This window comes from Zalophus californianus, chromosome 8 (genome assembly GCF_009762305.2).
Source record: "Zalophus californianus isolate mZalCal1 chromosome 8, mZalCal1.pri.v2, whole genome shotgun sequence".
Lineage (NCBI taxonomy): Eukaryota > Metazoa > Chordata > Mammalia > Carnivora > Otariidae > Zalophus > Zalophus californianus.
Window position 1 is genome coordinate 65,674,875 of NC_045602.1, and position 21,746 is coordinate 65,696,620.

Below are 21,746 nucleotides of genomic sequence, written 5' to 3' on the forward strand. Positions count from 1 at the left end.
TGGCACTTTTCTATTTTAAAATTGAGGGCCATAAATACCAATCTAATGCTTTAAAAAGGATAAACCCAGTTCCCACTTCAAGGGCCTAAGTTTGAATCTCAAATGAAAGGGGGAAGGAGTTTATTGGTTAAGATTCAGATAATCTGCATATCTCTCTGTGTCAAGGAAAAAAGAACAAATCATAAGATATTTGAATATCTAAGGAAACTGTTGAGGTTCTTGGAAAGAAATCAAGTATAACCACCTCTGTGTGCCCAGTGCTTAAAATAGTGCCAGCACATAAGCAGGCACTCAGTAAGTATGAATGAAATTACCAGAAAAGTATTTCATTTTATTTCAAATAAATTGAAAAAGTTAATATTTCCCTTAGTATCAGTCTTGCAGCCATCAGAGACTAAAGAGATGTAAACTATCCCCAACAAAACAGTTGCCTGCAATAACCGCCGAAGTGGATAGACTAGAAAAAAGCAAGAAGTTAAAGAGTGGGGAGAGAAAGTTTGTGTGTAAGAAAAATCTAAGGTGAAATAAATTGAACAATTAAGAAGAGAGGGCAGGGCGCCTAGGTGGCTCAGTTGTTAAGCGTCTGCCTTCGGCTCAGGGTCCTGGGATTGAGCCCCACATCAGGCTCCCTGCTCGGCGGGAAGCCTGCTTCTCCCTCTCCCCCTGCTTATGTTCCTGCTCTCACTGTGTCTCTGTCAAATAAATAAAATCTTAAAAAAAAAAAAGAGAGGGCATAGTACCATGTGTGAGTAATTTCCCTGACAGATGGAGAGAAAGAAATTTGGTATACTATATTATAAATAGTAAACAGATTAGCTGTGTTAACAATAAACACATTTTTAAAATTCTTTATAAAATGCTTATTATTAAATATTTTAGCTTACTATTAAATATTGCAATTTTATAATAGTATTGTTATACTATTAATAAGATTGTTATGCTGACATTTATTTTGTGCTTAAAATAGACTCGCCATGGGAAGACTCTATGCAGTTTTTACCGATTATGAACATGATAAAGTAGGTATACCTGAATTTTGTCTTATATAATTGTTCTGGCAATTCTTTTTTGTCATAATTCACATAATCTTATTTATGAATTTTTATTAAAAATCTCTAAACAGAAAGCTAAAGAGAAGCCTAGTTATTTGCTTCTCCATTCTCCTTGATTAATGCAAGTTTTAGGGTAGTGTGTAAATATATTTGAATGAATTAAACAGGTAATATTTCTTGTAAATCATTATCTAGCTCTGATCTTTTAAAGAATATTACCAGTAGAGAAATCTGAGTACTATTACAATGTGTTATTTGTATAATAATGTAAAAATAGAAATGTTAAATATGGCCATGGATACTGAACCTCACCTCAGCTCACATCTCTTTTAGATTTCCAGAGATGAAGCTGTTAACAAGATAAGATTAGATACAGAGGAACAACTAAAAGGTAAACTTTGCTTTTTTAATTTAAATAAATATTTAAAGGGAAAAATGGATTTTTTTAAATTTCAGTTGTAAGACCTTAGAGAATCAGTTATTTTCCTTGTTCCTTAGTTTTATCTTTGGTAAACTCGCAATAATGATGCATCCCAAGGTTACTGTTAAATTAACTTCTGTGAGGGACGCCAGGGTGGCTCAGTCAGTTAAGTATCCGACTTTTGATTTTAGCTCAAGTCATGATCTCAGAATCATAAGGTCAAGCTTCACGTGGGGCTCAGCGCCAAGTCTGCTTGAGATTCTCTCCCTCTGCCCCCCACCCCCTTGCTCATACACATGCATGTTTGCTCTTTATCTCTCTCTCTCTAAAATAAATAAATAAATAAAATCTTTAACTTCTGTGCATGTAGTCAGCACTGCACCTGAGAGTAGGCACCAGTAAATGTTGAATGTGAAGTAGTCCCAATCTTTTCTGGATCAAGTTCTTATACTCTATGATGGAAAATTTGTATCATGTCATTTGAAAATCTGAAAAATAACTTTAAAATTCTTGAGTTCTTAATCTGTGAAACTGTAATACTGATAATACCTGGTTTATGGTGAGTAAATAGGTAAGTCATCTGAATTTGTGCCTGCCACATACCAAGTATTCAAAAAATGTTAACTGATGCTGTTATTAATATGTGGAATTGTAAAATTTAGATTTTAGAGAATTTAGCTCTCTAGAAATTATATTTAATTAAACAAATGCTTAAGAGAACAGTGCTTAAGACTTGGCATGAATCAGTTGATAAAGTAGCTTAACATTTAAAAACATAAGCCTAGGCAGGCAGACAGACATGTATTCAGATCACAGCTGTATCTGTCAACTGCCTGTGTGATCTCAGGCAATTTACTTTGTTAAGCCTGTATTTTCTTCTTTAGAATGGTGGTAAGAATAGAATATACCTCATGAGTTGTTACAAAGATTAAAGGCACTTAAAAAAACATGTATAGTACATGGGTCCTGAAAGAATTTGATAAATGTTAACTAAAAAGGCAGCCAGTAGGGATTTGTAACGTATAAAGCAAATTATTTCTCTATTTGCAGACTAAGAGAAAAGTTCCTAAGGTAAAACGTTGAAGGTGATTACTCTTAAACTTAAAAGTGTCACTTAGACCTTGTCATAAAATGGCTGGATTTGTTAGTAACATAATACAATAGAAAGCTAATTACAAAGCACTGTTGTTCTGGTAGAAAGCAAATTAAGTTCTCAATAACAATATGTTTGACGTATAATAATACTTGTGTCTCTCCTACTTGAGAATATTTGATTTATCTACTTTGTTTGCTTGAGGACTAAATAGTTCAGTATCAACTCCCTTGGTTTACTCCCATAACTGATTTGATACAATGAATTGAAGAGAAATCTTATCTTCCAAAAAGAGAAAACTTTTGGTTTGTCTTTCTTTCTATAGAAAAATTTCCAGAGGCTGATGCATATGAAATAATAGAATCCTTCAATGTTGTTGCAAAGGAGGTTTTTAGAAGTATTATTTTGAATGAATACAAAAGGTAAATATACCCTTTTTTGATGGAATTGAAGTATGTGCCTCTGTAAGTTGTGTTGAAAGTGGCAACTTGCACAAAGCAAGGAACTGGTTTTTTTTTTCAAGTGAACATTAAAGAATTATGATATTTCATAAATGGGTGTTGAAGAGTGTGTGGATGTGTCTGACTGTTTCTCTATGGGACTTATGTGTAGAGCAGTGCTTCACAACCCTGAATACACGTCAGAATTGCCTGTAGAACTTCTTTAACAGTACAAGTGTATGGGTCACAACTTGAGATTCTGATTCAGTGGGATTTAGGGTGGGGATCGGGTACCTGTATTATTTTTAAAGTTCTTAAAGTTCCACAGGTGATATGATACACAATTGGGATTGAGAAGTTCCTGGTAGGAATAAGAGATAATAGGTGATATTTCTGATTTTGAACGCTGCTTTACATATTTCTTTATTACTATAGGTGCGATGGTCGAGATTTGACTTCACTTAGGAATATAAATTGTGAGGTAGATATGTTTAAAACTCTTCATGGATCAGCATTATTTCAGAGGGGACAAACACAGGTAACACATGTAAAATGCTGTAATTATTTGCTGATTCTGGGTTGCTTAATTAGATCTAATAGAAGTACATTATGTAGACACTAGATTTTTATCATATGGAATTTGTTAATACCTGATTTTTTAAAAATATTTTTAACAGCTTTTTGAGGTATAATTGCCATCCAAGAAACTACACATATTTACAGTGTATGTTTAATAGATTTCACGTGTATACAACTGGGGTAATGAACATACTGATCACCCCCAAAAATTTCCTCCTGCCTCTCTATAATCCCTTCTTCCTGCTCCCCTCCCATTCCTTAGACAACTGTTGATCTGCTTTTGTCACTGTATATCGGTTTGCATTTTCTAGAATTTTTATCATATCTCTTGATGCACAAAATTTAGTTTATGGCATATCGTCTATTTTTGGTCTATTCAGGGCCCTCATTTGTTTTCTCTATTTAGCCTATACCTCAGTCCTATTCTTTTCCCTTACATTAGCACCTATTCTCTTGTATTTAACATACATGTGTATCCATTGTTTTGTGTATGGTATTTGCTTTATACCTCTTCCTTTTTCTTATATTAATTACTACCTTAATTTTGACAATCAAATTGGGACCAAGTGGTATTCCTTGCTTTCATTTGTATTTCCCTATTGAGGCTGAGGATCTCTTTATATCATAGCCAGTCAACATGGTCACTGCATAAATCATACCCTGGGGGCCTGCACACCCTCCAGAACTCTCTTGTCACATGGATAGTGTCCCTGAACTTGAGCAATATGGTGGCCCTGGTTCAGGTTTGCTCTTTTGTGAATTATCTGGTTGTATCCTTTTTTCTTCCTGTTTTTAAGTGATTTTTTTATGTGTTTTAAACATTAATCCTTTCCAGTAACCAGAATTTGAATATATTATCTCCCTCTTTATTGTAAGCCTTTTAACTTTGCTTGTGGTAGCCTACTCTTTGTCTAGAGTGAACCTGAAATCTTTAGTTTTGATGTTGTTAATGCTTCCCTTTTTTATTTTGTGATTTGTGTTTTTAAAGTCTTATTCAAGAAATCTTTCCTTACCCCCAAAGTCACAAAATTAGGCATCTAGTTTTTCTATTAACTTTCTAGTTGTAGCTGTTAGACCATTAATCTGTCTTGGAGTTTACTCTTAGATTATGGTGTGAGATGGAAACCTCCAGAGTGAGCCAATTTTACAACACATTTACTAATAATTCATTTTTTCCGTTGACTTATAATGTCAATTTATATTCAAAGTTTATAAACACGTTTTTGAACTATATTGGCTTCCATCGTTCTGTGAATTTCCTGGGCCAGTGTCACACTGTTTTAGCTACTATGGTTTGCAGGTATGTTAATAGATGAGAAGCAAATCTTCCCTTTTTTATTCTCCCCTGCCCCTCAAAATTGTCTTAGCTCTTCTGGTACATTTGTTCCTTCATTTGAATTTTAGTATTATATTAAGTTCTGGGGAAAAAAAATCTTTCTTTAGATTGGTATTGCACTGAATTTATAAATTAACGAGAGAAATTTTATTTTTACAGTTTAAGTCACAGTGATTTCAATAAACAGTATCACTCTTGATTCAGGTTTTCTTTTATGCCTTTTAATAAATTTTTAAAAATAACTCCATTAAGATATCCTGCATACTTCTGTTAGCTCTTCTGACAATCTCAGCCTTTTAAGAGTGTTTATTAGTTCATTAATGTTCAATTTAATTATTGATGTGATTGAATTTAGCCTGTCATTTTATTATATGTTGTTTGCCCCCCCTTTTATTTTTCTATTTTGCTTTCTTTTTGGATTAACTGAATATTTTTTAAAATTCAATTTTAATATGTCTCTTTGTTTTTTAGCTATACCTTTGCATTATTTTTTTAGTGGTTACTATAGAGAATACAGTATATATCCTTAACTTTTCGTACTACTTCACACATTATGTTGTAGTTGTTTTATGAGTTACATCTACATATCATAAACTCCACAAGGCAGTGTTATAACTTGTATTTTAAATAATCATGTATTTTCAGAAATTAAGAGGGAAAAGATAGTCTTTTTATTGACTATGTATTTAAACGCTTTGTATTTCTTTCTGGAGATTCAAGTTTCCATCTAGTACTGTTTACTTCAATCTGATAAGACTTTCTTTACTATTGTCCTGTGGGCCTTCTGACAACAATTCTTGTATTTTATTTATCTGAAGATGTCTTTATTTTGCCTTTATGTACAAAGAATGTTTTTTGCAAGATTTAGATTCTGGGCTGATGCTTTTTTCTTTTAGCACTTAAAAGAATGTTCCACTCTTTTATTTTTTTTATTATTTTTTTCCAAATAAAAAGGATGCATTCAAATCATTGTTCCCTGTTTTCTATTTATTGTCTTCATCTGGGTGCTTTCCAGATTTTCTTTCTGTTTGGGTTTTCAACAATATAACTATGAAAAGTGTACTTCTCTTTGTATTTATCATACTAATAGTTTCCTGAGCTTGAACCTGTAAATTTGTGTCTTTCAACAAACTTTAGAGACTTCAGCTATAATTTCTTCAAATATTTTTTCTACCTTATTCTCTTATCTCTACTTATGGGATTGTAAGTATATATGTTAGTGCTTTGGAAATTGTCCCACAGGTCCCTGAGGATATATTTTCCCTACCTCACCCCACATCCCTTCTTCTTTGTTCGTTAGACTTGACAATTTCTGTTAATCCATCTCCATGTTCATTGACTCTTGTCATCTCCTTTCCATCATAAGATAATGTATCTTTAAGTTTTAGAATTTCCATTTGTTTTTCTTTGTATCTTTGAGCATAATTATAAGAGCTATTGAAAATCCTTGTCTGTTAATCCAACATCTGAATTAGCTCGGGGCAATCTACTCATTATTTTTTTTCTTGAGAATGGGTACCATTTCCTATTTTTCTGTAGGGTGTATCTTGGATGTTGTGAATGATGCATTGCTGAGTTTGGATTACATTATGTTCCTCCAAAGAAGATTGGATTTTTTTTAAGTAGGCAGTTTTATTGGCTGGACCTTTACTTTATTTTTTTAAATTTTATTTTATTTAAATTCAATTAATTAGCATATAGTATATTATGTTTCAGAGGTAGAGTTCAGTGATACATAGTTGCATATAACACCCAATGCTCATTACATCACATGCCCTCCTTACTGCCCATCACCCAGTTACCCATTCCCCCCACCTACTACCCCCATCCAGCAACCCTCAGTTTGTTTCCTATAGTTAAGAGTCTCTTACGGTTTGTCTCCCTCTCTGATCCCATCTTCTTTTATTTTTCCCTCCCTGGCTGGACCTTTATTGGGTCTCCCTTTATAGCCAGGTTTACAAACATACCTTCCTCTTCCTGTCCTCCCTCAGTACTTCTAATACAGTGCTTTACATATGTAGTCTATGATGTTAGACCTTTGGATTATTGAGATTTGCACATAACTCTCATATTTATAGAATGAATAAATGTTTACTGTATTAAGTAGCATGGCAAGCTTTGTATAGAATTCACTTATCCCATTTCTTTAATAGCTAATTGGGTTTTTGAAATAGTTTTAGTTTTCCTCTTCATTGTTAGTAAATTAAAGCCTGACAGGTTTTTTCTTATTATTGTAGGTGCTTTGCACTGTTACATTTGATTCATTAGAATCCAGTATGAAGTCAGACCAAATTATAACAGCCATAAAGTAAGTTATGTTTTTTGGTAAGTTTTAAAGTATGTTAGTATGTCCTAAAACATATGTTTGCTATGTTTTAAAGTAAGTTACGATATTCCAGTATATAATTGAAGCTCATACAATGTATTATTAATATTACTTTTTTAAACCAATTATCTCTGTACTTTATTTTTCTGTTTACATAATAGTGATTTTTAAGGTGTTTTTAACGTGGGTACATTCAGTTTCGTCTCTGTCTCTAGAACCATTCCTCAGGACAGATATGGGTAGGTTTTTCTGTTATAAACAAGAGAGCAAATACATAAGCAAGAGTCTCAGTTGCTAAAAAGAATCTGGAGGCTGTTAAGTAAAAAAAGCCTTACTTAAACCCAAGCCACATTGAAATTTATGTTCAGAAATACTTGTCTCTCTTCCTCTGTTCCTAAAGAGTCAGCAGTAAAATCTTGTTCATCAATTTCAGATGATGAGAATCTATGTTACAGTCCTCACCAGCACTACTGCATCAGCCACAGTTCTTTTCTTTGCTCAGTGCCTACCAGGGTTGCTTCCCTTTCTCTTGGTAAGGGTCTCAGAAGACCATAAGACTGCCTCCCTCTTCCTACTGCTCAACTGATGAGGATAACCCCCAGTATCTTCAGGATAGCATCACTAATTGTTTTTCACATATCTGATAAAATTGACAATGCAGCTGTGTGTATAGGCGAGATTGTTATTGTAATCATAATCCTTTTGGGGGGAGCTCTTAAACTTTGTATTTTAAATTCCCATCTGAGCCCAAACTTGGTTGCCCTGCCCTTCCTCACTTTGACTCCTTTCTCTTCTAAAAGGCAACACAGCTTCATAAGAAAGAGCACTGGCCTTGGCCAGGGTACCTCTTTATGTTCTAATCTTAGGTCTGTAACCTACGTAAATGAGAGGGCACATATCAGTCAGCCATGCTGGCCTTTGGTTTCCTCTTGTAAAATGCAGGCTCTGCACTAATGATCCACTTCCTTCTCTCTAGTCACCAAAATCTGTTATTCCTTTAGTCTTCTGTAGTCAGGTTTTTAGACTTCTCTTCCCAACACTGTGGTTTATGGTTATGCAGATTCAGCCCTACCTCAGGACTTTTTCAAGCCTTTGCACAGAGAGGTGCCTTTAGTAATTATACCCACCCAACGGGGACACTATTTTTGCTAAGACCCTGTATATGCCTCAATTAAAGATTAAGTCTGGTTTCCTGCTTCCAGGAATTGTATTTCTTCTCATCCTTATTTTCCCCATTGTTCTAGATACAGTCATAACGTTTCCCATTTCTCATTTCAAACCCTGAAAAAAATCTTTGCCTGTCTGATCTCCTGGTTGCTCTCCCCCCTCCAAAGCATTTCAGTTACTGATCTTCATTTCACATACTAATGGGAGAAAGATCATAATTCTGAGATTTAACTAATATGTTTATAACATTTAAGAGTCTCTCAGTAGTTACTAATGCTTAAAAATAAATGTCTACTGTCTTAGTATACAAATAGAATATTTAAGTATTTCGGGGTGCCTGGGTGGCTCAGTCATTAAGCGTCGTGATCCCAGAATCCTGGGATCAAACCCCGCATTGGGCTCCCTGCTCAGAGGGAAGCCTGCTTCTCCCTCTCCCCCTACTTGTGTTCCCTCTCTCACTGTATCTCTCTCTGTCAAATAAATAAATAAAATCTTTAAAAATAAAAAAAGAATAAGTATTTCTATTTGAAGCAAAATTGTTTTCCTAAATCTTTGTAAAATTCATTCATAAAACCCCAGAAAAAAATACTGTCTCTGACATTCATCCTTCTAATTCTTCTGGTTTTCAATTTCAGACCAACTCTCTTTAATATGTAATTATTTTTTAAAATCCCCTTAAATTTTTAGTTGCTTATTGAACTTATTTTTTTGTATCTATATGATGTTTTTAATATTATGCTTTTTGTTTATAGTGGAATAAAAGATAAAAATTTCATGCTGCATTATGAGGTAAGATAAATTTTATCCCCAATATTTTATGAAAACTTTTCAGGATATAGCAAAGTTGAAAGAACTTTAGAGTGAATATCTATATGCCCACTGCCTAGGTTCTACTATTAACATTTTACTATGCTGGTTTTATATATCTGTTAAGGTGGATTTGGGCATGTTCTTTTATTGCATGCAGAAGGGAATTTAGAGAAATGTCATAGTTTTCAATCACTAACTTCATGTTCTAAATCAGACATAAAAGTTAAAGTATAGTAGACAATTTTATTTTAGTCAAGAAAAAGTTGTACCCATTCACTGGTATCAAAACAAAAGTGGGGCTTTTCAAATACCTCAAATGACAAATCACCTCTTCCCTTTAGTTCATTTAAATGTTCATATTTTTACTCAGTTGATTAGTAGTAAAAAAAACTCTGTGGTATTTAATATTAAACTACTATGTGAAACTACTGAGTTTGTGATTGACCTCATTTACAACTAAGTCCTAAGGCACTAGACACGACATATAGCACTTTAATTTTAGTATCTGGAGCATATACGCTGGGAGGCTAATGTAAAAGTAGCAAGTCACTTCACTGTTGAGTACCCATTGTTGGCTGCCCAGAATCCCAACATCTCAATTTTGTTGTGCATGCTATAATTAATAGAGAATATACAGAAACCTGGGGATTTTCACAGATTTTGAGTCCCTTATAAATATCCTGTTCTGCATATACTCAGATGCTGCAGAAGCCAGAAAGGAATTATAAATGAGTAAAGCATATCCTTTGTCATGAGCTGCACAGCACATGGATGGCAGTCTTTAAAAAGGGCAGCTGTGGGGGCACCTGGGTGGCTTAGTCGGTGTCTGCCTTTAGCTCAGGTCATGATCCCGGGGTTCTGGGATCAAGCCCTACGTTGGGCGCCTTGCTCAGTGGGGAGCCTGCTTCTCCCTCTGCCTGCCACTACCCCTGCTTGTGCTTGTTTTCTTTCTCTCTGTGTCATATAAATAAATAAAATCTTTTTTAAAAAAAATTAAATAATAAAAAGGGCAGCTGTGAAAAATGTACCTGTAGCTGATTACTGGCAACAGAAGTAAAGGAGGGGGACAGTAAAAGGATATGAGCTGTTATTGCTACATCCTTTCATTTTTAAAATTTTTATTATAAAATAAAAATAAAACAGATACTGAAAATGTTATAAAACAAAGGATGGCGTAATGAGTTTTTATAAGGCAGAGACCCTTATAACCACCACCAAAATCAGAGAATAGAAATGTTCCCAGTCACCCCTGAAATCCCTCCATGCTTTTCATCCCAGTCTCAACACCCTTCTTTCCCTGAAAGTAACTACTCTCCTAAATTTTATAGTAATTACTTCCTTGCATTTCTAGTGTACATTCCCTAGACACTGTAATCTTGTCCATTTTTTAAAAATTTGATATTTCTGTAAATCTCTTTTAATCTATAGGTCTCCTCCAAAACGTTCTTTTCTTTTCAGTCTGTCTGTTGAAGTCCCAGAGCCATTTGACCTGCAGTCGGGGTGTTGTTGAGTACACACTCATGGCACAATCCAACAAATTTCTCTTTCTATCTCCTAAAAATTGACTGCAATCCTGAAAATTGACTGCTAGATCCAGAGGCTTGAAGATTCATGTACCATTACTCCTTTTTAAAAATATTTTCTTAGAGAAACTGGAATTCCAAATTTTATGGGATATTTCCCAATATTTTAAATGACTGAACTAAGTCATATTCCTTTGAGACACTGTACTGGTCAAATAAAGTAGTTTGCAACCTCTGACTAAAAGAAAACACTTACTGGAGAAGATCTGTTTCCTCAATGTGCATTTCTTTTTAAATTTGTATATATTTTTCTTATAAATATATAATACTTCATCATTGTTAATAATTTAAACATTATAGAAATTTATGTTGTGGATCCCCATAACCATCCACTTCCCACTCTGGTTCAAATACACATTAGAAATAGTTACTTTTAGTAATTTGATGTATATTCCAGCTATACAGACATTTTCTATGTATATAAATGAACTTTAAAAAAAATGGGATTCTACTCTTTTGTAACTTCTTTTATTATTTTGGTACTATATCTTAGATATCTTTCCATGTCAGCTGTTTATGTATCCTTTTTTGTTTGTTTTTAAGTTTCCTCCTTATGCCACTAATGAAATTGGCAAAGTCACTGGTGTGAATAGAAGAGAACTTGGGCATGGTGAGTACAAATCTATAACCTTTCTTGTATTCTTATGGGGACTTAGTAAATTTATGCTTATTATTTTCTGTTCTAATTTAGGTGCTCTTGCTGAGAAAGCTTTGCATCCTGTTATCCCCAAGGATTTTCCTTTCACAATAAGAGTAACATCTGAAGTCCTAGAGTCAAATGGTAGGATATTAAAATAAATTTTCCCCTAGTCAAAAGACCAGAATTCCTGTTATATTCTTAACTTTCCATAACTAATGTTACATTATTCTTATTACCACAGTGCCCGAGTCCATGACAAAAGAAAAATGTGTTTAGTTAATCATATACTATCTAAATCTCTGTTCTTAGCTAATAAGATGTTTTGAAAGCAATATAAAACAAATATTTCTCTTTATGTATTTTTTATAACAGATACAGTTGGGTGGTTTATTTTTAGAAACAAACCATCGAGCAAGGCCAGCTTCAAGAGAGAAAGGGCCAAAAGAGAGTGACACATTAGGCAGGGGACACCTGTCAAGTATCACAGATATAAGTAGACAGCACAGAGAGAGGCTGGACTAAAAGATCAAATTTAGTGACACCTAGGTGGCTCAGTCACTTAAGCGTCTGTCTTCGGCTCAAGTCATGATCCCAGGGTCCTGAGATCAGGTCCCGCATTGGGCTCCTTGCTCAGTGGGGAGCCTGCTTCTCCCTCTGCCTGCCACGCCCCCTGCTTGTGCTCTCGCTCTCTCAAATAAAATCTTTTAAAAATATATTTTAAAAGATCAAATTTAAATTTAAATTAAGTATCCAGGTCAAGGCAGGGTATGGCCATTAGAGACAGAAAGGTCACAGAGATGGTCACAGATACTTAAAAACAACAACAACAAAAAAATCCTCTGAATTTAAACTAGAGACTTTCTATTCTCTATAGGGTGTGACTAGGCTATAACTTAGGGTCCAGTGAGAGAGCCAGAGCCTGTATCTTTAACTACCTTCTGATTAAGCAACAAAAGAGGCATGGTGGTTTTTCTGGGAGGTTTCTTAGAATCTATAGCACTGCTGTCCAATAGAACTTTATGTGATGATGGAAGTTATCTCTATGCTATGCAGTTGAGGGACTGATTTTATTTCAATTAATTTAAATTTAGTAGCTACATTACCTAATGACTATCATACTGGACTGTATAGTCCTATAGTTGGTGGTTTAACAGAGCTTGCCTTAATTGCTTTTAAAAAGAATACTGAATATTTATAAGGAAATAACCAACAGTAATAGTTTTCTACATTTAAAAAAATCAGTATATTAAAAAGCAAGTATTTTTTGTTTCTATAGGATCATCTTCAATGGCATCTGCATGTGGTGGAAGTTTAGCGTTAATGGATGCAGGTAAAGTTATGTGTCAAAACTACTAATGCTTTATCTGTATTTGATTAGTAAAAAATATAAGATCTCTTTAAAATTGGATTTTGGTAAGACCTGGAGAAGTCAAATTACAGATTACCAAACCAGGCCAGAACAAGATAGTTATAAAGTACCGCTTCAACCATACAGGTAATTACTAGAATTCTTATCTTTGGCAAAAGGGAAAACACTAAAATTATTTACTTACCTTGGTAATCAGTGAGCTTTCTCACCTTCTAAAAGGTAAAGAGTTCTGCAGTTGATTCCATTCACCAACAAAGTTTGGACCAGCAGGCAGAAGTATTTAGGACCTGTAAAGGAAAGTAACCATGTAATCTTCCAATCAATTTGCAAGGCATGAGAAGAACAATACCACCCACAGAAGGATACACAGAATTTTAGGAAGAAAGACTGTAAGAGGTTCAGTATATCTCCGTTTGAAACACCAAAAGGGAACACCAATGATGCTGTTAAAGAAGAAAGAGAAAAGGAACCTAAAGATACTCAAGAGGCTACAAGGAGCTCCTTCTAAGTTCACACATTTATAGTACAGAAAAACAGAAAGACAGAAAGGGTACTGTAACCAAGGATAAGATAAAAGAATCATGTGAATATATAATAACACTGTCTAGAAAGATGAAAACTTAAGCCAAAGCAAAAAAACCCTAAAGGTGCTTTTCTAGTTGTGTTCAGTGCCAGAAAAACATAAGCTGATATTTAAGGTTGCTGGTAAAATACTTTTTCTGTTTTCACCTTCATGCATTCATTCACCCAATCTTTACTAGATGCCACCCCTCTTCCAAGCATTGACCTAAGCCCTTGGGACACAGTGATGAACAAAACACAGTCCGTGTCCTAGTGGAGCTTGCATTCAGTCAGTCTTACATTTTCATATTGGAAAACACAATATATTCTCAAAAAGGTGAACTGAAAGAGTAAAAAGAGATCATAAGAGAGTCTTTAACTGCTTTAAATGAATTCAGATCTTTTGGTCTAGACAAAAACCCAACCTAAGTAAAGATGAGAACTTCAGGATGAGATAACTGACCAGTGTTGGCAGTATTTGAAAAATCAGAAACTAGTACACTAAGGACACAAAAAGTTCTTAATTTTGAAAGAAAGTAAGGTATTTTCTGTAAAGCATAACCTAGTGAACTTGACAGTGACCCTTGATAAAACTCTTAGATTATAAAAAAAAAAAAAAAGATTTATAAGCATTTTTAGGAAGGTCTCTTCTCTGTGAAGAGAAGGGACCAGAAGGGACTCATTTGAAATAAATCCTGTCGTAAAATAATGTTCCACTTTGGAAAACATTAGCAGATTTGGAGCTGGGAGGGGGGTTGCTGCCTATACCGTATATCTAGAGTCAGTTTGGCAGCTCATGATTTTTCTGTAAATGATACAGAAATTGAGATGGATGATAGGTGCACCTTCATAACTGGTTGAAGCATGAGTAGAGGAAACAAGCGAATCTGATCAGTAGGATGGTTTGGTCAAGTGGAATGCTTGAGGAATTTTCCTTCTAAATCCTGTCAATGGTTTTATTATTGAATTAACTTAGAACACTGGCCCACTGATAAAAAGGATACTGCTAAAAAAGAATGGGTGACTGATATGTTAAATGACAATTTTGATCTCTAAAAAAAATGTTAACAGGATAAAAAATAAGAAGCCAAATAGAAAAAAATTGAATTTGACAAGAATGACTGTCAAGTCCTGTGGGAAAAGCCAACAAAATGTGTGCAATTCAACTCAAACACATGAGTGCTTATCATTCCTCACATCAGGCGCTTGCTTCAGGGATACAAATGGTACCCATTTTCTAAAAGGTTTACAGGTGCGAAAAACATACTAATAGATCAAGAAGATAAATTCAGGTAGGTAACACAAATATGTACAATATGTATGAAGAATTAGGTTGAAGGCAATTAGCTTCATAGAGATAGCTACATTTCATCTGGTTCTAAAGGTTAAGTAGTTGATCTGTCATTAGGAGCAGGGCCCATATTTCATGTGAAAGGAACAACATGGGCAAAGTTTTGAAGCAGTATGGTATGTTTCTGAAATGTATTTGAAAAAACTAAGTAATAAATTGGCACCAGATTTTAAAGGTCATTGTTATGTTAAGGATTTTGAACTTAAAGCTAATATTTCACAACCCAGTATTCTATGAGTACTGTTCCTGCTGGATGTTGATTATTGTATACCATGAAAAAAAATCATTCTATTATAAAGTACATTTGAGCAGGATTAAGCAGGTTTATTTAATATGAGTTAAATAAACTTTAATATGCTAATGTGAATTCTGAATCTCTAGGATATGCACTATTTCCCAAATTTTTTTTTTTTAAAGATTTTATTTATTTGGGAGAGAGAGACACAGCGAGAGAGGGAACACAAGCAGGGGGAGCGGGAGAGGGAGAAGCAGGCTTCCAGCAGAGCAGGGAGCCCGATGCGGGGCTCGATCCCAGGACCCTGGGATCATGACCTGAGCCGAAGGGAGACGCTTAACAACTGAGCCACCCAGGCGCCCTTCCCAAATGTTTTTGACCAAAGAACATGTATAAAATTTCCTGATAGCATGGGGCGCCTGGGTGGCTCAGTCGTTAAGCATCTGCCTTCGGCTCAGGTCGTGGTCCCAGGGTCCTGGGATCGGGCCCCGCATCGGGCTCCCTGCTTGACGGGGAGCCTGCTTCTCCCTCTCCCACTCCCTCTGCTTGTGTTCCCTCTGTCGCTGTGTCTCTCTCTGTCAAATAAATAAAATCTTTAAGAATGAATGAATGAATAAATAAATAAATAAATGGAATTTCCTGAAAGCAGATAATGGGGAACTCAGGAGAATTTTATGTAGAGGAATAGTGTGATTTGAATCTGATTTTTCTTTTTGGTAATTTTTTCAGCTTAGGTGATAGACCTAGAGGATGAAGTGGGAGAGAATGGAAACTGAGGGGAGAGACTAAAATTGGGGAAACCAGACAGGGAGAATGTTGTCAGAGCAAGAAATAATGCAGACTTGGACTAAAGGAGCAGCAATGGATGTTTCAGTATTTAGGGGAAAGGACAACTTTATAAAAAAATTTAAAGGACAAACTATCAGATCTTTGTGACTTCATATAGGAAATGAGGAAAGAACTGTTGATTCTGGCATGAGTGTCTTAGTTGCATTCAACCAAGATAAGAAAGGCAAGACAGAAAGGATTTATTGGGTGTGATCATTTTGAATATATGTACATACATATAAGGTGCTTTGGGGACATTTAACTGGAAATGTCCAATAGGCAAATTGGCTATACAGATCTAGGGCTTATTAGAAAAGAGAAACAGGCAGGAGAGAGAGACTTTTAGGTCATCAATATTATAGGTTATGGTTAAAAACCATGAGCATAAGTGAGATTGCTTAAAGAATATGAAATGAGATCCCCGCCACACTCCTTTGTAACAGATGAGTTCCAAGTGATAAAACCTTAGATGTTTTGTAAAAAAATGAAACACAGAAGATTTTATCAAAATATTAGGAAAAACCTTTTTTTTTTTTTTTGCAAAATCCAGGAACCATGATTGCATATAACTTTTAAAATTCTGTACAGGAAAAGAAATCACAATAAACAAAGTCAATTGACTAGGAAATAATATATTTCCTTTAATATATTTGTATTTAACAAAGATGTACTGTCCATATTGAAAGAGCTTTTATAAATCATTAAGAAAAAGACTAGCAAACAAGTAGGGAAATGGTTGAAGGCCATGAACAGGCAATTCAAAGAAAAAGAAATATAAGGGGTGCCTGGGTAGCTCAGTTGGTTGTGTCCAACTCTTGATCTCAGCTTGGGTCTAAATCTCAGGGTTGTGAGTTCAAGACCCACATTGGGCTCCACACTGGGCATGGAGCCTAAATAAATAAATAAATAAAATAAACAGTATGTAAACATTTTTAAAAAAAGTTTAATCTCACTTATAAAAAATCAAATTAAAAACAATATGCTACCATTTTTACCCTTTATGTAACAAAGGTCAAAAGGTTTGACAGGAATTAACAAGGAAGTAGAACAGCAGGCACCCTCAAATACTGCTGGTAAAAATATAAAATGCTACACTCTGGAAGGTAGTTTGACGGATTTATAATAAATGTAAACCCACACACTCTTTGACTCAGTAATCCCACTTCTATTATGTGGCTTATAAATCCATTCAGGGAGTACTAAGCAGCCATTCAAAAGAATAAGGTGGGAACTTTGTGTGGCATTATGTGTCAATATCCAAGGTATGTTATTAAGTGAAAAAACGCAAGGTGCAGAATAGTGAGTGCACTCACTATGCTTCCGTAAGTAAAGAAAATAAAAGATTACACTTCGATTCATATTTGGGCACAAATTTTCTGGGAGGACACACACACAAAAAAAACCTACTGATGGTTTTCATGGAAAGGTGAGCTGAGGGGTTTAGGCTGAAAGGATTTACCAATAACATGGTTACTTTTCCAAAAAAAGAAGATAAATATACCAAAAGTAAAAAGACAAATGGATTCCATTAAGAGTTAAGTTTGCTATTTTTATAGAGGTTTTTGTGAGAACAGTGATTACCTGTTTAGAATTGTTTTAAGGGGCTTTTATCATGTGCTTAAGAAGAAATGAGGTAGATAGAAGACCTTTCCAGCTTAGTTCTGATGATGTCAAATTTAAAACACCACTTACTTACATTAAAATAAATATCAACAGAATGATAAATATGTGTTAGGCTGATGTACACATTATGTACAAGCTCTTTTTCTCAATTACAGGTGTTCCAATTTCATCTGCTATCGCAGGTGTGGCAATTGGATTGGTCACCAAAAACAGTCCTGACAAGGGTGAAATAGAAGATTATCGTTTGCTGACAGATATTCTGGTAAGTATATCCATGTTTTCAAATATTCTGTGGTGAAGATGATGATGCACATTTTATAAGCATTGGATGCTTAGAATAACAGTTGAGAAATAGTGGTCCTTGTTCTTACTTTCCTCCTCTGCATATTAGCCTTGGATTTTATAGGATGTGAGTTAAAATATATATATGACAGTATAAATATCCATAATGGCTTACTTTAGGGTGATCATAAATGAATCCCTGTGCATTTATGGGGGGGGGCAACATGACCTTAAAGTGATTTTCTAATGAAACATTTCTAACTTAAAAAGCCACAAATTAGGGGCGCCTGGGTGGCTCAGTTGGTTAAGCGACTGCCTTCAGCTCAGGTCATGATCCTGGAGTCCCGGGATCGAGTCCCACCATCGGGCTCCCTGCTCGGCAGGGAGTCTGCATCTCTCTCTGACCCTACCCCCTCTCATGTGCTCTCTCTCTCATTCTCTCTCTCTCAAATAAATAAATAAAATCTTTAAAAAAAAATAAAAATAAAAAAATAAACTATACTTCCTTTATTAAAAAAAAAAAAAAAGCCACAAATTAGAAGCAGTAGTTAATGTAGAAGATACTTCTTTGTATTTAGTCTTAGAGGACATGGTTTACTGCCACAGCTGTTTTTTAAAATTCCTCTATAGTGACTGGGTGAATTTTTTGTTTAAAACTATATCATTTCTGGGGCGCCTGGGTGGCTCAGTCGTCAAGCGGCTGCCTTCAGCTCAGGTCATGATCCCAGGGTCCTGGGATTGAGCCCTGCATCAGGCTCCCTGCTTGGCGGGAAGCCTGCTTCTCCCTCCCCGACTCCCCCTGCTTGTGTTCCTGCCCTTGCTATCTCTCTCTCTCTCTCTCTCTCTCTCTGTTAAATAAATAAAATCTTAAAAAAAAAAAACTATCATTTCTTAAATTCCTCCAGGGAATTGAAGATTACAATGGTGACATGGATTTCAAAATAGCCGGCACCAATAAGGGAATAACTGCATTACAGGTATTTTAAAGCCTATTTTGTTTCACTTTTATAATATTTAAATGTCATGAATCAATATTTATATAATTTTTTGACTTTTCCACATTAGGCTGATATTAAATTACCTGGAATACCAATAAAAATTGTAATGGAGGCCATTCAACAAGCCTCAGGTAAGTTAAGCCAGTGTGCCTGATTCTCTTTCCATCATTGTTCATTTGTTCATGGCAACTATAATTCCCATTAGGCATATTAAAAATGGGCTTATTGGGGCGCCTGGGTGGCTCAGTCGTTAAGCGTCTGCCTTCGGCTCAGGTCGTGATCCCGGGGTCCTGGGATCGAGCCCCGCATCCGGCTCCCTGCTCAGCGGGAAGCCTGCTTCTCCCTCTCCCACTCCCCCTGCTTGTGTTCCCTCTCTCGCTGTGTCTCGCTCTGTCAAATAAATAAATAAAATCTTTAAAAAAAAAAAAAATAAAATAAAAATAAAAAAAAAATAAAAATGGGCTTATTATAAAATACTGCTTTAGAAAATGAAAGTTCATGTAAAAACCTTTATGAGAGACCAGAGAAAATTCAATTTTTACAAGTTAAGTCACTAAGATAAGATTTATGGAGAAAGGGGACTGTAAGAATTGTAAAGGTAATTAGGACATGAAGAGCTTTGATTACTAAGTTAAAGAATTTGGATTTTACTCTATAAAAACTAAGAATACTGCTTTATCTTATCACATTTATTTTATATACAGTTGACCTTTGAACAATGTGTGTTCAGACTGCATGGGTCCACTTATACATAGACTGTTTTTATTAAAGAGTTGGCAACAAAAGCGTTTATTTACAACAGCAAGTCATTTATTTACTACTGCCCATCCCACCAGACCAACTAAAGGCAGCTGGCACGGAGGTCATGCCCACTGCACTGAGTATCCTAAGAGGCCTGCTGAGGCAATTAGCAGCCCCTGGGGGTTGGGGGAGGGGCCATGACTGGGCAGGGCTGCAGATCACCCAGTGTACTGAGAAGGTGGTCCCATTGAGCATCCAGGGCTGGCCAGCAGAAGCCTGGGCTGAAGTGGAAAAACAAGCCCATTGGGCAGGGACAGCACTGCATAGGACGTCCCTGCACTAAGTCCTCTGTGCCTGTGGGATTGGGAGGGGACTCACTCCCCACCACAGCACCTTGGCCTCAGGGCCTCCTGGAGACCAGCATACTCACATGTAGCCACAGGTGCCAGTGTATGGCCATGGGCCAGTGGTACATGTCCAGGCAGATGAGGCAGCTATACTATGCCTCCACGCAACTGTTGCAGCCTGCAGGCCACCCAGGGGTTGCCACTGCTGAGCCTAAGCCACCAGGCTATGGAACTTTGCCATCCCAAGGCCAGCCCCCTATCCCATGCCTACACAAATGTTTTTCAATAAATATACATACAGTACTGTAAATATATCTTCTGTTCCTTATGGTTTTCTTAACATTTTCTTTTCTCTAGTTTACTTTATTGTAAGAATAAAGAGTATAATAGATACAACATACAAAATGTGTTACTTAACTGTTTTTTGTCACGGGTAAGGCTTCCAGTCAATAAGTAGGCTATTAGTAGTTAAGTTTTGGGGAATCAAAAGTTATACACGAATTTTTGATGCAGGGGTAGACATCCTTAATCTCTAGTTGTTCAAGGGTCAACTGTAGTATAATTTTTATGTTTTTATCTCTTATAGTGGCAAAGAAGGAGATACTACAGATTATGAACAAAACTATTTCAAAACCTCGAGCATCTAGAAAAGAAAATGGACCTGTTGTAGGTAATGGACTAAAGTTATTATTTATTCTGTGATAAGGTAAACATTAATATATGAAAGTATATTATTATATTTAAATTTCCTTTAACTTCATACACAAAACAAAAATATTTTAAATATTTCTAAAGTTAAAATATTTTAAATTTGGGGAGATATTTTTAGGCATTAGTACTTTCAGAAACTTTAGTCAAGTAACTATTTTTCTATTTCCCATGAAATATTTTTACATGTGTCTGACAAAAAAAATCTTGACTGATCAAGATGTGTTTTAGGTTCATATATGTATTTGAATTATTTACAATTTTGTCTGTACCGCATTTCAGAAACTATTCAGGTTCCATTATCAAAACGGGCAAAATTTGTGGGACCAGGTGGATATCATTTAAAAAAGCTTCAGGCTGAAACAGGTAAGAGTTGTATAAAGTTTGGGGGTTTTATTTTTTTTAGAGAGGGAGGGGGAAAGAGGAGAGGGGAGAGAGAATCTTAAACAGGCTTCATGTCCAGCATGGACCCCAACTTGAGGGCTCGATCTCACAACCCTGAGATCATGACCTGAGCTGAAATCAACAGTCAGACACTTAACCAACTGAGCCGCCCAGGCACCCCAAGTTTGAGGGTTTTAATGGTAGGCTACATAAGTTGCCATTTCATCTCTTATTGTGTTCAAAAAATATGTTTGAGATATGCAAGAATAAGAGAAAAGAATACAACACTGACATGTTTTTACTGTAAGTGTTCTGTATGCCTCTTAATAAATCAACAGTCATTCTTACCTAGGATGACCTAGAATTCATCAATTCATCAATTGCTTTGTGACATTTTAAAATTGAACATTTAGAAAAATGTTTAGTTTTTCACTTTAGAGGACTTTGATGTCATTTTCTATTCTGCTATTTTTCACTTAGTCTTATTTAGACTCTTTAAAGAGTGTAGAAATAGTATGCAATCTTTGAGTTACCTAGTACTTACCAGCTTTGAGGTTATTGAAGGAAGGTGAGAAGCAGAGTTGTCTTAGCCAGCTCTTTAGATTGAAAAACTGACATGATTTTGTCCCACATCCATCTGTTCACCACTCTAGAGTAAGAGAAAGAAAAAAAGGTGAGGAAAAGGTTCTAGTATAGTTTCTACTTATAATTAAGAGAGCAAAACCAAACCTTCCAAAATTAGGACTTAAATATGCTTTCTCCTACCAAACTCTGAGCTCCAAGAACACAGAGACAGTGACTCACTGTTGTTTCCCCAGGGCCTAGTACAATGTCAGATACACAGCAGGTGTGCAATGTGTATTTCTTGGTGA

General features: G+C 35.5%; 1 protein-coding gene and 1 long non-coding RNA gene across 6 annotated transcripts in view; one reads left to right on the top strand and one right to left on the bottom strand.

Moving 5' to 3' along the window:
- LOC113937063 overlaps nucleotides 1–21,746 on the bottom strand; it is a 447,938-nt gene that overhangs the window by 401,692 nt on the left and 24,500 nt on the right. For all 3 annotated transcript variants that reach the window (XR_003524474.1, XR_004820238.1, XR_003524476.1), the window contains exons 2-3: nucleotides 21,419–21,523; nucleotides 13,001–13,103 (exon numbers count right to left, since the gene is read on the bottom strand). This is a non-coding gene — a long non-coding RNA (uncharacterized LOC113937063). The remainder of the gene's footprint in view (nucleotides 1–13,000; nucleotides 13,104–21,418; nucleotides 21,524–21,746) is intronic.
- PNPT1 (polyribonucleotide nucleotidyltransferase 1) overlaps nucleotides 1–21,746 on the top strand; it is a 46,142-nt gene that overhangs the window by 18,301 nt on the left and 6,095 nt on the right. For all 3 annotated transcript variants that reach the window (XM_027620728.1, XM_027620730.1, XM_027620729.1), the window contains exons 10-23: nucleotides 968–1,019; nucleotides 1,386–1,443; nucleotides 2,892–2,988; nucleotides 3,442–3,544; nucleotides 7,159–7,229; nucleotides 9,167–9,203; nucleotides 11,351–11,417; nucleotides 11,499–11,588; nucleotides 12,724–12,777; nucleotides 17,570–17,676; nucleotides 18,602–18,673; nucleotides 18,762–18,825; nucleotides 20,369–20,452; nucleotides 20,773–20,856. In XM_027620728.1, the coding sequence (XP_027476529.1) occupies nucleotides 968–1,019; nucleotides 1,386–1,443; nucleotides 2,892–2,988; nucleotides 3,442–3,544; nucleotides 7,159–7,229; nucleotides 9,167–9,203; nucleotides 11,351–11,417; nucleotides 11,499–11,588; nucleotides 12,724–12,777; nucleotides 17,570–17,676; nucleotides 18,602–18,673; nucleotides 18,762–18,825; nucleotides 20,369–20,452; nucleotides 20,773–20,856 (1,040 nt within the window). The remainder of the gene's footprint in view (nucleotides 1–967; nucleotides 1,020–1,385; nucleotides 1,444–2,891; nucleotides 2,989–3,441; nucleotides 3,545–7,158; nucleotides 7,230–9,166; nucleotides 9,204–11,350; nucleotides 11,418–11,498; nucleotides 11,589–12,723; nucleotides 12,778–17,569; nucleotides 17,677–18,601; nucleotides 18,674–18,761; nucleotides 18,826–20,368; nucleotides 20,453–20,772; nucleotides 20,857–21,746) is intronic.